Genomic DNA, 18,048 nt, shown 5'->3' on the forward strand with positions numbered 1-18,048 from the left:
GGCCCGTGGGTTGAGGGACCTGCATGGCCGCTGGAGATTCCATCCCTGAAGCCTTTTGGGATCCGCTCCTCTTAGTGCCGCCAAGGCAGGGCTGGGCTCAGCTCCGGGTCTGGGGGTGACAGACCTTTTGTGAGAGGTTTTCAGGGCTCTCTGGAACAGAAATCTCCTCTGCTCTGTTGTTCTGTGGCTTCTGCTGCTCCAGAATTTGTTGGGAGTTCTTCTTTACAGATATTTTATGGGCTGTGGGTTTGGAGCTAGAGTATGTGTGTCTTTCTACTCCACCATCTTGGCTCGGCCCAATTTGTTTAGTCATTTTTTTTTTTTACAGGTAATTTATGGGGTGTGGGAGGAGAGCTTCTACAGGTTGTCCTTCTAGTCCACCATCTTGGCTCCTCCCCCCAATCCCCCCCATGAACTCAATTTTTTAAGTAAATGATGAGATAGGGTCCTTAGTTGAGAGGCTCATTGAAACACATGCTAAAGAAGATTTGAGAAGGGTAGAAAACTTCTGGAAAATCCACTGTAATAAGTGTGATAGTGAAAGCATTAGATAGGTGTAAATGAATTGTTTTGGTTCAGTGAGGTTCCAGTTGAGAGTATGTAACAGATTTTTAGTGGACCTGTTCAGCATGCTTTTGAGATTTTCTCCAGTTCCATTCATTATCACAAGAATAAGAGCAAAGGCAGTGAGTGATGTGAGGATTCCAAAGTTGGAGTTTGATAAGACATGATTGGTGATAGGACAAATAATTTGAGAAAAGAGGATAGTATGGAGTTGAACTGATTCTCCCAGGGGTCTAAATACAGAAGAAGAAATGAGAGTTTAGCCAGCGTGGGGGTGATGGTCTGGGAAAGAACTGAGGGGCTGCAGGATTGGATAACCACAGAGAGGAGAAAGAACAAAGTTAGGGATTGAAATGTACAGAAAGAGCAAGTAATGAAAGGTTATGATCAGATTAGGAAATTTCATATTTTATAACCATGAAAGCTGAACACTTGTGGATAAAGGATATTTCCAAATCTTTGTCTAGGTGAGATGGAATGTAGAGGAATAGGTTATGAGAATTGAATAAATGGGGAAACTGGGAAGTTAATGTCTTTGAGAGAGTATCAATATGTAGTTGAAATGTCCTCTTGTCTCCAGTCTCTCTTCTGTAGTACTTCTTTTACACACCTATCACAATTACCTTCCTGAGGTATTTTAACTATGTTGCCTCCCTTCCCCCCCAACATCCTTTAGTAGCTTTCTGTTTCCTAAGGTAAAATAGAACTTCTTCTTTTACATTTTGTTGAGGCAGGAGCATGCAGCATGTAAGCCGATTAATAAATACAAGATAATTTGAGGAAGAAGGAATTTCAATTGGAGAGAACAAGAAAGAGTAGTAGTGGTACTTGTGCTGACCTGAAGGAAGCTAGAGAGTCTGATAGCTTAAAGGTATAAATAAGATAAATGTGCTATTTAAAAAAAAATCACTGGCTTACATTCCTTTGTATAAAGGTTCAAGTGTATGTAAGTTTTTAATAGTAGTGACTTCCATAGTCTTCAGTACATTATAAAGTGTACCTATTTGAGCAACTAAAATAGTAATCTGCTTAAAAGTTCATATGGAAGATAGAGAATCTTAAGAGGTGTGGGAATGCTATCAGAAAACAGCCTTTATAGAAGCAGGGGTTGAAGATGAAAGTTCAGATTTCAAGAAGAGCTAATAGGGAGCTTGTCTGGAATAGAGAGTACGTGAAGGGGAGTGATATGAAATACATTTGAAAGGTTAGGTAACAGCTAGATTGTGGAGTACTTTAAATGCAAGCTACTTAAGGAATTGATACAAAGGTAGTATAGGGCTTCACTAAAGCTTTTTTGAACATTTATTCTAGGGCTATTAATTTTGATAGCTGTGTGGAAGACAGAATTTGGCATCTGATTAGATATGGAGGGTAAGGGCAAAGAGTAAAGAAATAAGATTTTCTTATGTTACTGTCTTCTAGAGTTTTGCAGAAGGTTTTTAAAATATAGCTGACACTTTAAAAAACAATACTCTTAGACTTTGATCAGGAAATAATCAGACAATTATTGAACTGGAGTACTCTTCTGTGACTCATCTGTTGTGCCAATATAGCCTTTAAAAGTCTGTTTTTCTACTCTTGTAATTGGCAGTGCAATGTTTGCTTCCGTGTAATTGGTGTATTCTGGTGTACAAATAGAAATTGTCATTGCCCAGAAGGGTGTGGCTGACTTGTTACTTTGCACTGAAATTGGACTAACTAGACTACGGTTTGGGTCTAAAATGTGTAGGTCATAAAATTAAATGTGGTTAGCTCCTTTGTGTGCTTCAGTTTTGTAAAAATAACTTGTTAAATTTAAGTACATAAACAGGAAGGTGCTGCTTTTATTTTAATGCCACTTTTAAAACTTATTTTCTGTCATGTCTTTTTCTTTAGAAGCAAGGAAGCGGCAGTGCAAAGTTCTCTATGAGTATATTCCACAAAATGAAGATGAATTAGAGCTCAGACTGGGAGATGTTATCGATATTAATGAAGAGGTAAGCAAAATAGATGTTGAAGATAAATAAGGTATTTGACCTGCCTTTTTAGTGCTTTGTTTAAATGCATAAGAAAAATGTGCTGGTTTTTAAAAAATTACTATGTAACTTAATTGCTGCTTAATTCCTTTATTTAAGGATTCAAGTGTGGGTGTGCATTTTATGATAGTAAATCCAATAGGCTTCAGTTTTTTATAAAGTTTACTTATTTGTGCAACTGAAATAGTACTCTGTTTAAAAGTATGTGTAAATGTTCACTTACATATATCTCTAGATCTGAATATATTCTTTTTACTGAAATTGATCTGTACAATCTGTTTGTGGATTTTGGATTATAACTCAGTTATAGTGTTAATTACATATGATATTATTACAAACATTCTTGTATGTTGAAATTTATAATCAAAGTAAACATGTATAAGCTCTTTGATTTTGAGTTTAACACAGGCCTGAGTGGGGAATAATAAGGGTTTTTTTTTCTCTTAATAGAATTCAGTGGTATAAACTATTTTTTTTTTTTTAGAATTCTGAACGTAACAAAACATGAAATAAAATCGTCATTTCTGCATATGAAGTTAAACAGAAAAAAGATTATATATGAAGCCTAAAATCTGTTTTCCTTTTCAGAATATAAAACATTCAACGTGTGACTTACGGAGTTTTCCTGCATTTTTCTGTTTCTTTCTAGGCCTTCTTTTGTTCTCTTTTGTGCATTTTAAAAAATGTTTCAGTGACTGTCTTTTCTTCTTTTCTTGGCCGCTCTAATGCTAGTCTGCCTTGCTTCCACCTCTTTTTCCAGTTTAAAACAAATCAGCACCCCCCCCCCCCCCAATATTAATGGTCAAACAAAGCAAATTGCCACACTGTCAGTTTTTGAAATTTGAGTAATTTTTGAGTAAATTTCATTCTGCAGATTGATTGAGTGTGCTTTGGCATAGATTCTTAACTTGTTTATTTTGTGGCATTTCTTGGCATTCTGGTGAATGAAGCCTCTGGACTTCTCACAATAATATTTCTAAATATATAAAATAGATAATATTACAAAGGAATGCAGCTACATTGAAATATGGTTATCAAAATATTTAAAATACCAGGACATGGATCCAAAGTTAAGAATTCCTTGGCCGTCAGCATTTTGGATATTCATGAAAACATTTATGCTAACTGAATCCTTCCCTCCCTTAGTCCCTCCCACCAGGCATAATGACTAGTTAGAATTGGTTTTCCAATATTCCCAACTTCTTTCTATCTTTAATGTAGAATTTTCTTGTTTTTAAAGAAAGAACATTATTTTATAAATTTTCTTGGCAGTTATGTATAATAAAGTTTCTTATCTCCAACGTATAAATTTGAAGAATAAAAAGCTACCATATATTTTGGTGAGGAGTCAAATCCGTATGATTGTTGCCACTTTATTTCTCTGGTTAGGTTTGTTTGCTTAAATTTCAAAGAGGTTTTTTTATATTAATCTTTGAAATAATTAAACCAGCAATATGTATTGTATGTTACACACAGTATAATTATATTACTGCCAAATGCCCCAAAGTTCCTTTATCAAATTGTCCCAACTATTAGTCTGAAACTAGAGATGCAATTTGAGATTTATATAAGAAAAAATTCTCCAGAGTTAAAATGATTTTAAAAACTCGCTCTTCAGTAAAACAGTTGATATTAAGTGTTGTTATCTAATTATCTGTGAAGCAGCATAATATTGGAGATAGATAGCTGGCTTATGATCCATGAAGACCTGAGTTTGGTACTCATCTTGGACACATTCTGGGGAAGCCACTTAACCTTCTCATTGCTTTACAGGCAGTTTTCTAAAACAATAAATTAAAAAAGAAGGTTCTGACCTGTAGTGCTAAAGGAAATTGGCTCCTCTGGAGTTTCCGTTAACGATGAAATCACAATTCTAGCCACTTTCTCTCCCTTTTTTTTTTCCCTAAAGAAGATGATCAGGGATCATTTTAATTTTTTTATTTTAAATTTTATTGCATTTTTTCTTTTCTTTTTTTTTATTGAATGGAAATCTGTTTTCTCTCTTAACCTCCTCCCAAATGGAGGAAAAATAAAGTCTCTGTAACATAAATACATAGTCAAGCAAAATAGATTCCTGCCTTGGCTATGGCCAAAAAATGCTTATTCTGTACCCTCAGTTCATCACCTCTGTGTCAGGAGGTGGGTAGCTTTATCATCAGTCCGCTTCAATTTTGGTTAATCATTGTATATTTATTTATTTATATACTATAATTTGTTCTGCCTTTCCCTAATGTATTGACATCCCTTAGTTTCTAGTTTTTTGCCATCACAAAAAGACTTAGTATAAATATTTTTATACATATGAGCCCTCTTTTTCTATGATTTCTTTGAATTATAGGCCTAGTGGTAATATTGTAGGGCCAAAGAGTAGGTCTAATTTAGTAACTTTATGGGTATATTTCCATATTGTTTTCCAGAATGGCTGAACCAGTTCAAAACTTCAACAATTTATTAATGGGCTTCTTCCTCAAGTCTCTGCAACATTTTTCTTTTCCTCATTTTTGAGAATCTGTTGAGTACGAGGTGGAAGCTCAGAGTTATTTTAATTTTTATTTCCTTAACAGTGATTTGGAGCAGCTTTTCTCCCTTATGACTATTGATATTTGTAATTTCTGCCTTTGAAAACTGCTTATTCATTTCCATTAACCGTTTGGGCAATAGCTCTAATTCTTATAGATTTGAACCAGTTTTTTATAAATATTGGAAATAAGACCTTTATCATAAAAGAGATTTGCTGCAAAGATTTTTTCTTTCAGTAACCTGCTTCCCTTTTAATTTTAGCTGCATTGGTTTCATTTGCACACAAACTTCAGTTTTATCAAATCAGAATAGGTAAGAAGGTGATGCAGTGGATAGAACACCAGACCTGGAATCAGGAAGACTTGAGTTCAAATGTGACCTCAGACTCTTCTTACTCGCAGTGTGACTCTGTTTATCTCAGTTTCCATGTCTCCGTATCTGTAAAATGAACAAAGGAAATGGCAAACAACTCCAATATCTGTGCCACAAAAACTCCAAATAGGGTCATGAAGAAATGGACATGATTGACAATGACTGAACAACAATAACATATCATAATTACCTTTTTTATTTTTTATGACCCCTCTTTTTTGGTCAAGTTTTAAATAAAACTAAAACCTAATGCATAATTTGACACCTTTCTAATTCTGATTTAATGATGACAGTGTAAAATGTCTCTGACTTCATAATAGTTTATGCTCAGTCTTGATTTCTTTTCCATTTTACCTTGAAATCTTATACTTCCTGGACTTGTTAATGGATCTGAGGCTTTGTACCAGTTTCTCAGAGGTTTGCATAATTTTTTACAATTTTGGCGGTGAAGTACTTCAATTTTAGAGATTTCCCACGAGTTTTCATCTTTTTCAAGATGCGTTTCCTCCCACACCCCACTTTGAGAGTTTACAGAAAAGACTCAATGGGGAGACAGGGTTATTTACCTACCTGGAAAAAATTCGAATATGCCTTGCTTACTAATAGAGTAGAGTATATTATAGGTCTCTTCCAGCTTTAGATCCCATTTCATAATCTAAAAACAATAATAAAAACTTGTGCTCTGCTAAATTGAAAATGGTAAAGAAAAAAAGGAAAATAACCACGTAATTATTGTTCACTAATTAGTAGTCATAGGAGTGAAATGCCATCAACAAGTAGCAAGTCAAAGAATACAGCTAATTCTTAGAATTACTCATCTACTATTAGCAAAATAACATAATTTTATTATTTATTAGCATTCTTATTATTGATCCTAATTAATGAGCAATAATTATAGACAGCTGCCTAGCAGTCTTTTTAACATTTTTTAGTTATCTGCATGCAAGAAATTTTTCTTGTTTTTGTGTCACTACCATAGGATTTAAGATTGGAAGATACTCATCATCTAGTTTACTCTTTTTACTTTACAGAGGAGGAAATGTAGGTCCAGAGAAAGGATTTTGAACCCAGCCCCTATGTCTGTAAATTCAATTCATATGAGATTATGTTAAGATATGGGATGATAAAATTGAAAGAATGCTGGATTTGGAGTCGGAAGATGTAGATTTGAGTCACTTTACCTCTTTGGGCCTCAGTAAGATGAAGGGTTACACTAGATGATCTCCATGGTGCTCTTCAACTTCAATTTAATTATTCACTTCTTTGAGAGTCTTTCACATTTCTTATTGTAGATATCCCAGGTCTATTCGACCTTTATGACAGCAAATCTTCTACCCATTATCTTACCCTCAGTTTATTATACATAACTAAAAAGAGCTTCACTTCCTATTCTCTTCAGACCCAGTCAATTACCATGTCTTTTTAATATAAATGTAACAATATTTCTTGAATTCACCCTCTTCTTAATTCTTGGCCACTACTCTAGTTCAGGCATTCACTGCCTCTTAGAGTAATTTTTCTGACTGCTTCCCATTTCAGTAATGTATTCTTACTGTATTATAACTTTTTTGTTTAATGTAAAAGACAGTTAATTTGAACCCTATCTATACGGTCAAATTATTACTGGACACTCATTTTATTTGACTTTTTAAACTTTTTAAGTGTTCATTTGTAAATTTACATGCTCTTTTCTATGCATTTATTGACTTGTAAAGTAGCATTTTGCAATGTTCAGTGAACATTAGGTACCTGTTCTGTGAGGTACATTGTTCTAGGAAAACATATAATAAAAATTAAGATGTAATTAGAAGCTCAAAATGCTGTGAGATCAAGTGGGGCAGAAATTATTTCTAATTGAGAGGATCAGAAAAGACTTCATGAAAGAGTTTTAGCATTTGACCTGGGCTTTGAAGGATGAGTAGAGTATAAACTTTACTGGGTGGGTCAGCAGGAAGGAAAGTATAAACTTTATACCACATTTTTGCCAAAATTCACGTGTACAAAAACATGGCAAGTGTTTAGAGTATGTCAAATAGTTTTCTTTAGTTAGAAGCATAGAGTAAGTAGATAGGTTATGAAAAAAGGATAGAATGATATTTTAGAGTCATATTTTAAAGGACTTGGCAGTGCCAGGCTAAGTGGTTTGTTAGGCACTGAGAAACTTTTAAAGATTTTTGAATGTGGAATAATTAGAATAGGCTTGTACATTAGAAAAATTAAGGCAAAGATGTGTAGAATGAATGTGGAAAGGGATGAATGAGTAGGTGGATAACATTTTAGATAGAGTAGTATTAGGATAATGATGTGAAAGGAGATAATAGATGTGTTGATACTGGTAATGGTAATTTTGGCAGTCAGGGAACTTCAAGGTTCAAACATCTCAATTGTAGAACTGGAGTAGACCTTAGAAGTCATCTAGTACAATTTACTCACTTTATACATGAGGAAACTGAGAAGTAGAGAGGTTAAGTGATTTTTTCATGGTGTCCCAGGTTAGTAAGTTGCAAATCTAGGATTTGAACTCCGGTCTTCTGACTTCAAATTTATCCTCTTTCCATCATAACATGTTGCCTTTCTGAGATGACTGTGACAATCGATTTTAATTTGTATGCTTAGGAAGAAATATGGAGTGTTGGTGTTAGTAGACAGATAAAGAAGAGAAGTTCTTTGTGGTTGGGGGGATGCATAAATTTTTATGGTTGTATAAGAACTCTACAACTCTTCTTCCCACTCAGTTTAAGCAAGGTTGCTTCATACTTCACAGAAAAAAATTGAGGCCATTATCTGAGAGCTCTTTCTTTATCCCTTCTCCTCATCCCTTCATTCTTCTGAGGAAGGGGCTCTTCAGCATGCCATGGTTAACAACCCCTTTACATGTACCCTTGATCCCATCACCTCTTGTTTTCTCGAACAAATCGCTTACACTCAAGTTTCTCTTATCCCATGTCACTAAATTCTACCGAGCCTACAAACTATCATTATATATCCCTCTTTCCCTTCTTACCTAAATTCTTTGAAAAAGCTAATGGTGTTTGTTATCTGTACTTCCTCTCTTATTCTGTCTTCCAAATCCTCTGCAGTCTGGCTTCCTATCTCATTCAGCTGAAGGTGATCTTTTCAGGATTACAAGTGATCTCTTAATTGCCAGATCTGTAAGATTATTATTGAAAGTAGTTTATTGCCTCTGGTTCCTTCAGCATCATATAGTTTCCTGTTTATTCTTTATTATGTATATGCATGTATATTTTTGCTTTGTCAGCATGATTGCAGTGCCTGCTTTTTTTGATTAATTTGGTACATATAGTAAAATTTTCACATCCCCTTAGTTTTGTGTATGTCTTTGTTTTTAACTGTATTTTTTCTAAGTAACAGATTGTAGGGTTTTATTTATCCATTCTGTCACTTTTTAATTTTATTGTTTTATAAATTTTATTGCATTGTTTAATTGATTCACATTTAAAGTGAGTTAGTTTTATATTTTCTGCATTTGTCACTCTAATAGTCTTTTAGCTTAATCTTTTTTAAGATGGCCTTCCTCTGACTGTCATCCCTGATCCTTTTGGAATTTTGCTTATTAATTCCTTTATTCTTTCTAGCTTATTTTTGGTTTTTTAATTCTTCTCCACTTTTTTCCTTTTAGTCAAGTAGATTTCCCCTTCCTTTCCTCCCTTTCAACTGGTCCTGTTCATTAGTTTTTAAAATTTCATTTTTTGTCCCCCTTTCAAGGGAAGATTTCTTTCTCTCTCTTCATTATCCATTTTTCATCCTATTCTTTATGTGTACTCTAGACCTTCCTTCTCTGGTTCATGCCCCAATAATTATTTACTCCATTTCTATTCTCTGTGTTCTTCATGGAGTTAAAACTTCTAAAGTATCTGTCCTGGAATCTCCCTTGTAGACAGTTTTTGCTAGTGTCTTATAGAACTTCCCTCTGCATTCCCAGTTTCCATTGTGCCTCACTCCCAGAACAATATCAGTTGCTCCAAGTAACAGAGAGGATGCTGCTGTGTGATAGTAATGCAGGCACTCCGATTATCTTTTCCCATTTACCTCAAAATTTTCTTGCTAGGTCCATGCCCTCCCACTCTTCCAGGTACCTGTTTCTTCTGGGAATTCCACTTCCCCCCTCCTAGGGTAGGACAGGTGATCTTTTTATGCACCAAATCCCCCAGACCACACCGAGCAAAAGATCCCTATCTCCCTTCTCTCATTGTAGTATTCGTCTGTGGAATCCCCTCTCACTACCACAAGTCCTTTTTCTCCCCTTCACCCCTTTTTTTCCTGGTCACTTGCAAAATTTGTTGTTTTTGAATTTTGAGTTGTTAATTTTAATGACCATGTGTTTTGGAATTTGAAGCCTTGGGCATCTTTCTTTCCTTTTCTTTCTTTCTTTCTTTCTTTCTTTCTTTCTTTCTTTCTTTCTTTCTTTCTTTCTTTCTTTCTTTCTTTCTTTCTTCCTTCCTTCCTTCCTTCCTTCCTTCCTTCCTTCCTTCCTTCCTTCCTTCCTCCCTCCCTCCCTCCCTCCCTCCCTTCCTTCCTTCCTCCCTCTAGTTATCTTTCACTTCATGTATTTACATTCCTAATTTATTGTGCTCCTTTGTTTCTTTGGTTCTTTAGCCATTGTACATTCAGATTTTTCTGTTTTGTCAATTCCTTTTGCTGTTTAGGTCATAAATTCTGCTCTGATATTTCTCATTTTTCTTTTAAAGCACTTTGGAACAGTGTGTTGTGATTCCATGATCTCCTCAAATTCCACAAGGTCTTCTTTTTCATCAAGTATTGCATCTTTTTCCTTTGTTTTGCTGCTTTTATTCATAGGTGCCTGAACTTGTTTACCAGATCTAGAAGACATATTTCCTTCTGTTGTCAATGATGCCTCTGTTGATTTATCTCTTTAGTTCGAGGTCTTTGAATTTTCTTTTTCCTGATATCTTTGGTGATTTCAGTCTTTTTCCCCCTTTATTTTCCCCGTTTGTTCAGCTGTCTCATTTCCCTTCTCTCTGATGGTTGTTTCCCCAGTCATTGGATCTCAGAATTTCTTAGCTTTCTCCCATGCAAGCAATTCATGGTTCACTAGCCTAGATCTGTACCCCAAGAGACAGAAATGTCGTCAGTCACATGTCAAACTCTTTCCCTTGGGCTTAATGGTGTGTTGCACAGATCTTCTCCCCAACCCCTACACACATTCAGTGTCCTGTTTAGTTCTTCTCTTCTTGATTACTCTGGCTTACCAGTTCAGATGTATCACACAGATGCCTTCGCAACCAGAGGTGATTTTTGTTTTTTTTGGAGTTTAGGTCTCCAAGGCTCTGGGAGAAAAGGAGTGGAGGATTAGAATGTAGGGTTGAGTTGTTTTAATCCCAGATATGTGTCTGCCTTATTCACTCTTATTTTTCCATTCTCCTTCAGAAATCTGTTGCAGCACAGAATGCTGCTACAATGCTTATCCATGGAGAACTCAACAAACTACCCCACATCCTGAAGCAGGGTGTCTTTGGCACTGGAAAGAGGGAGGGGTGGACCAGGGGTATAGGTTTGGATTTTGTTGCAAGTCTTCTGTGGGTCAAGTCTTGGGGTTGGCTAATACAGCCATATTGCGTGTAGCATGAGGAGTGATGGGGAGGGAGTATGCTGAGTGAGCTCAAAGTAGGCTTTTTTTTTTTTTTTCCAATTTTAAACCCATTTGGTTTCTGGGTGTCCTAGATCATGGAGACATTTGAAGTTACTTTATATTTTAGGCATAGTTTTTGTCTGTCTGTCTCTTTCTTTCTCTGACCTTCTGTCTCTTCTCTCCTTCCCATCTCACTTGTGTTCCTCACCCATAGCCAATCAATTGACACATCTTATAATTTCAGTTTCTTTCTCTGCAATATCCTTCAGGCATGTTCACTCTCATACAGCCACCATCCTAGTTTGAACTCTCGTTACTTTTTGTGTTGACTGTTGCAATAGCCTTCTAATTAAATTTCTTGCCTCAAGTCTTTTTTCACTTTAAATTCCTACACCACATATCTGCCAAAATGATTTTCCTGAAGTGTAGACCTGATCATATCAGCCCCTTCCTATTCAGTGATTGCTATAAGCCAGTGATTCCCTATTACCTGTAACAACAATCAGAATCTCCTGTCTTTGACATTTAAAGTTCTTTACAACCTGATTTCTTCTGCATTTATAGGCTTTTTAATTAATCAGTCAATCCCCTAATCTACTTGCCATAATCTGTGGTACAGCCATCCTAGCCTACTTGCTGTTTTGCTTCATCTTCTTTGCACCAGCCCTTATATTTGTATTTCTCTTCCCTCACCTTTGCCTCCCAGAATCTCTGGCTTCTTTTAAAATTCAAGTCAGGTGCCAACCTCTCTAGGAATACTTTTTTGTCCCCATACTCCCAGTTGATAGTGCTTTCCCCTCTAATGGTACCTAACATTACCTCTGTTTGTTTTGTATATACTGATTTATGTTTATGTTTTTCTCATTCAGTTAGAGTAGCATCATGTTGGCTTTTTTTTTTCATCCCTAGGGCTTAGCACAGTGATTGGAATATAATAGGCACTTAATATGGATGGCTAATCGTTCCTCTGTTAATATTTTTAGTCTTTTATTTAAAAAAAAAACTGAATTATGAACTCTCTTAGGTAGAAGAAGGCTGGTGGAGCGGAACTTTGAACAACAAATCAGGATTGTTTCCGTCAAATTTTGTGAGAGAATTAGATGTAGCTGATGATGGAGAAGCCCATGAAGCTCAAGAGGAATCAGGTAAATCATGTTGACATTGAAATGTAGTATAATATTTTGTTGATTGATCCAAGTGATCAGTAAAGAGGGGTAGCATTAAAAAAACCACCACCTAATAGAGAAATAGTATGTACTCTACAGTTTTTAAGAGCTCCTGCTAGCACCCCTCTTAAAGATGCCATCAGTAATTATTAGTCTTCTTGCTCAGTGCTTGCTTTGTGAACCTTTTAGCTAATTCTCACATAACTTCAGACTGAATGAAATTATGGAAGGATCCCAGTGATAGAATCGAATGAGGTAATATTTGTAAAGTTGCTTAGCACATCGCCTATCGTATAGTAGGAGCGTCATAAATGTGCACTCCTTCCCTTCTTCCCTTTTTCCACTTCTTTTCCCCTCCTCTGTACTCAAATAAAGAGTAGAGAATTAAATAACCAGGAAAGAGAAACTGAATTAGAAAAGTGATAGAATGGGAATTTATATTATGACAACTTAGTCAATACTCTTTCCATTGTACTATGCTACCCCCTTAATTACTAGCCTCATGTAGGAAACAGTAAGAAAGAAGTTTTCTGGTCAGGGGCTTATGTATAAATAAGGTAGTCTTCCAAGGATTATTGATGATGCTAATTTAATTTGTTTTATAACTGTATCTTCCTTTGAGACTTCAACCTAGAATGAAATGTTTATCAATCACTAATGACTGATGAAATCAGCTAGTCAGTTCTTCATTCAGATTGTGGGGAGAGGGGGGAAAATGGGCTAGTAACCTAGAGTCTAATCCATCCTTTTGGAAATAGGAAATGATTGAGGTAGTAAGACCGAGGAAACATATGTCAGTCAGCATGTACATTTGTACAGTTTACAAACTCTTTAGGAATTAAAAAAGTACAGGTAATAACCATTGGGATATTATACCTTGAATTGTGAAATACTTCCAACCAATTTGCTTGTGATAGGCCTTGATGTTGCTTACTATTTTTTATTCTATCACTGGTCCTTTCCAACTTTTCACTAAGATTGATTTGAGTTTAAGTTTTAGATGAAGTGGTTTTTATTGATGAAGATATGAGCTAGACTCTAAAGTTATGTAGGGATTCTGAAATCTTGAATAAAATAGTATCTGGGTGTAATTTTTCCTTTAGTTTCTTTGCAAAGACACTGGAGCTAATCTTACAGTTTTAAATGCTAACAGACTTTTGAATTCCAACTCTTAACTGAGTTTGATTTTTAGTAACTTTGAAGAAATGCCACCATAAAAATGAAGGCTTATAAATATAGAGCTAGAAGGGACTTCTTCATGTATTTATCATGCATTCAGCTTCCTCAAATGGAAGTCCAGGGAGGTGTAAATGACTTGTCCAAAGTCACAATAAATAGAAATTATCAGAGGCAGAATTGAAACTCGGGTTTACTGACCCCACAGACTGTGATTTTTGCACAGTGCCATGCTTTCTCCCCAGACCTCTCGTTCCAAATCTGGACTTTGTATTTATGAGTTTGGAGCCAATGGATGGAAATAAGCTCTAATTCTCAGATGCCAGATGAATGAATGCTTTATGTAGAGCAATTATGGAGAAATTAAATGATTAAATATTTAGTTTAAGTTGTAATTTGAAGATCCTGATCTTTTCATCTGTGAATAGAAATATTAGAAGTCTCTCTCCTGCCTTATCTTGAACATCATAAACTTTGCTGGATAATGGTCATGTGCAAACTGTAGCAATCAAAACAGAAAGTGCTTTCAAATGGAAAAAAAAAATTTCTCCCTTGTGTTTGTTACATACATATACACACATATGTATACACATGTATATAAATATGTTGATATATACATGTTATATGTTAAATTATTTATTTTGTCTTCATATATACTATATTTTATATACATATATAAAATCAATTATAGCACACTACGTATTGACAGATCATTTTTATGTACAAAACATACATGTCACATTTGCATTGTTTCTTCTCCTTTTTCTGCTTTCCCTTTTCCACCTTCCCCTTCCCTTTTTTAACTGCTGTATTCACTCTAGAGCATTAAAATTTCTTAGTGTTTAGCATAAAAATGTGTATAGTTATTTGAGTCTCTTGCATTGGCCTCACAAGATCTGAACTATGATTATTTTAAACCTGTCCTTTAAGATGACATAGTGATAAATTAGACCAAGTTCTTAGTATTATAAAGTTATTTATTGGTGATATAATTAACCAATATTTTTACTCAAACACCTTGTTTTATCTTAAAAAAATTTTTTTTAAGTGAGGACTTAACTGGGAGACAAAAGATCTTGGTTCCATTCTGGCTATTAGCCATGTGACCTTGAGTAAGGCAGTTAACCTTTATGAAACGGGAATATATCTTCCTTACCTTCCTTGAAAGGCTGTCCTAAGGATCAAAGGAAATAACTCATGTGGAATTACTTCTGAACCTAAATTGTTTTATATTATGGAGAAATATTATCTTTATTACTTGTTCTTTGTTCTGCAAATCTTTGACCTAAAAGCAATGAAAGTTTTATTTAACTTTGTTGGAGAGGTTAAGGAAAGCACATAACCATATCTGATAAATGGTTACAGTTTTGCTTTTTATTTGTCTTTCAGTTTGGGAGGCAGAACAGTTGTTACACTTTTAGTAGTAGATCATTGTTAAAATATGTGGTATATATAGTCAATTATGTTTGAGTTCAGAGTTGGTAAAGAGATCATTGTAGCCCAGAATATTCAAATAAACTTCCCCATATGAAGTGAAATTCAGGATTTTTTAGTATGTTTTTTGTACTAAATTTTCTTGAAAAATTTTTTTTTCTTTCAGAAGCTGTTTTTACTAGCCCTACCTCACCTGTAGCCTCTCTAGGAAATGAGAGTGAAATTGCAGCTGGATCAGTTGCACAGCCAAAGAAAATTCGAGGAGTTGGATTTGGAGATATTTTTAAAGAAGGTTCAGTGAAGCTCCGGACAAGAATGTCCAGTAATGAAGCTGAAGAAAGAAAACCAGACAAGGTACAGAACTAAACTTTACTTAAGCTTGCTGTACACATAGAGCACATGGAAGTTAAAGTTCACTTCCCTTTTGTTTTATTTGATTTTTTTCTGATGTGATAAATAAGCTAGTGACTGTTTTATGCAAAATATCTGAGGTATTTTCTCCAAAATAGTTTGAATTAGCTCAAGTTGCATATTTTCTAATTCCTCTTTCTTTTCTGCTAAAATGTAATATTAAGCCCTGGGAGTCTCTTTTTATAATTAATCTATAAAATGAATAGCAATAATAAAGTGGGGGAAAGTGCTTTCATTTCTGCCGTGAATTGCCCTCTTAACCTCTTACTGTTCAAAAGATGATTTTCACAATATACTTTACAAACAGATAACTGATCACCACCAGAATTGTTTGTGACTTGACAATAAAAGAAGCATATTGGGATCTGTTTCACTAGAGTGACTCTCTGCTGTTGTTTGGTCATTTCAGTTGTGTCTGACGCTGTGACCCCATTTGAGATTTTCTTGGCAAAGATACTGGAGTGGTTTGCCATTTCCTTCTCCAGCCCATTTTATGGATGAGGAAATATGGCAGACAGAATTAAATGACTTGCCCAGGGCCACACAGCCAGGCAGTAGTGTCTGAGGCTAAATTTGAGTCTTTCTGTCCAGGCCTGGTATTTTATCTATTGTGCCACCTGGATACCCTGAAAAATGTGAACAATAAGAAATAATGAATTGAAATGCCAGAAAAACAAATCATAGTATAATGTTTTTTAGAAAAATTGAAACCTTTAAATAAGATTAACTCTTGGGAACAAATAGTTAATCATAGGTTTAATACCTTTTACAAAAACTGCCAGGTGGACTATAGCGCCTTAGAGTTTTAGAAGTATTCATTTTCTCTTTTCATTCAAAGTGTTAGAGATTTTTTTTAATGACTATAATTAATTCCATGAATTTTTTGTTTAGTTGATATTTTAATTACGTCTGTGGCCTTTTTTTTTTTTTTGCGAGTAAAAACCAATTCTGATGTTTACTTCTAAGGATTTGACACCCTTGTGATCCTTAGCATTACTAATGGAGCTGATGCTTTTTTTAGATCTTTGCTATTGTAAATGTGAGACCTAGGCTCCTTGTCACTATCTTACCTGAAAGTAGGTCATTAACTAATACTTTAAAAGGCCCTTTGAGACACCTAAGTCTTCTATCTAGTAGGTAAGCAATAAAAATAGGACAAAATGGCAAAAGCTTTGTAAATCTTCATTTCTTTTCTTTGGGTAGGGGATATAATTAACATTGGTACTACTACCTAACATAATCATAAAATATTAGGATTGTTCCCACTAATCAAATGATGGTTCTATAATAAAATGTCCAATTTAACAAACATTTCTTAAATATCCTTTATATACAATTCAAATATATTGTGCCTTGCTAGAAGAAGACTATGAAAAATAGTCTTTGCTCTCAAACAGCTTGAATTCTACAACTTCCAATCAAAACTACTACAATAAAGCAAGTAATATGATCAATTCAGAAACTGTCCCCAAAACTCAGAGGAGGACAAACTCAACTTAAATCTGAGGTTTGGTCCCTGTGAAGTGTAGGCAACTCTAGGCTAGTTCCTCTGAAAGAGAAAGTGGCCAGCCTGGTTGGGAAGTAGCCTTTACCTCAGCCACAAGAATTTTCAACTCTTGGACAGTGCTGGGGATAAGTGGCCCTGGGCAGAAAGGAACTAGCACAGACCAGTGAAGGCAGAAGCAATGGGGTGGGAAATGGTGTTGGCTTGAACCCTTACAGGAGGGCATAGTTTTTGGTTTCAGTTCGAAGCCAGGGAGAGAGGAGAACTGAAGGAAGATCTAAGGCCAGAGACACCCTCTCCCTTATCCCAGACTAGAGCTGATTACAGTATCAAGCTGCTATAATTTTTTTAAAAATATGATCAGGCAAAGGAGAAAGAACCCAACCACAGAAAGTTACTTTGGAAATAGAGAAGACCAGGGTTCTTCAGAGGAGAATATTGAAGAAAAATAGCCTCCTTTACCCCAAAGAGCAACATCACATGGTCAGTTGCCCAAAGAGAATTTATTGAAGAACTTAAAAGACATTAAGAATAAAGAGAGAGATGAAGGAAAAATTTTTTTAAATGAGAGCAACCCAAGAAAAACAAGAGGATTATGAAAAGAAAGTCATCCAACTAGAAAAGGAGATCCAGAATCTTAAGGAGGAAAACTACTCTTTGAAAATTAGAATTGGGCAAGGAGAAGCCAATAAAGTTAAAAGAGACCAAGAAATAACAAAATATAAAGGATGAAAAATAGAAGAGAAAGTGAAACATCTCATAAGAACAAGTGATCTAGAGAACAAATCAAGAAGAGGAAACATAAGAATAATCAGACTTACCTGAAAGCTATGATCACAAAAAGAGTTCTTGATATGATAATACAAGAAATAATTAAAGAAAATTGTCCTGAAGTGTTAAAGCAAAAGGGAAAAGTAAAAATAGAAAAAATCTACTGATCAGCAACTGAAAGATCCTTTGAGGAAAACCTACAGAATATCTTAGTTCGATTCTGAAACATCTGTATTAAGGAGAAAATATTACAAGTAACAAGAAAAAAATTAAAATACAGAGGAGCCACAATTAGAATCAACCTAGCAGTGGCTACACTAAAAGACAGCAGGTCTTGCAATACTATATATTGAAGAACAAAACACCTGGGCTTATGGCCAAAAATGTCATACCCAGCAAAGTTAAGCATAATCCTCAAAGAAAAGAAAAATGGATATTCAACAGACTGCCAAACTTTCAAGATTTTGTTGCAAAAAGACCTGAAATCAACAGATAATTTGACAT

General features: G+C 35.1%; 1 protein-coding gene across 6 annotated transcripts in view; it reads left to right on the forward strand.

Annotated features, from left to right (window-relative positions):
• The window catches only part of CD2AP (CD2 associated protein), a 186,928-nt gene that overhangs the window by 69,865 nt on the left and 99,015 nt on the right, over positions 1-18,048 (forward strand). For all 6 annotated transcript variants that reach the window (XM_072642382.1, XM_072642383.1, XM_072642384.1 and 3 more), the window contains exons 4-6: positions 2,440-2,540; positions 12,107-12,227; positions 15,025-15,212. In XM_072642382.1, coding sequence (XP_072498483.1) covers positions 2,440-2,540; positions 12,107-12,227; positions 15,025-15,212 — 410 coding nt within the window. The remainder of the gene's footprint in view (positions 1-2,439; positions 2,541-12,106; positions 12,228-15,024; positions 15,213-18,048) is intronic.

The sequence above is a fragment of the Notamacropus eugenii genome, chromosome 2 (genome assembly GCF_028372415.1).
Source record: "Notamacropus eugenii isolate mMacEug1 chromosome 2, mMacEug1.pri_v2, whole genome shotgun sequence".
Taxonomy (NCBI): domain Eukaryota; kingdom Metazoa; phylum Chordata; class Mammalia; order Diprotodontia; family Macropodidae; genus Notamacropus; species Notamacropus eugenii.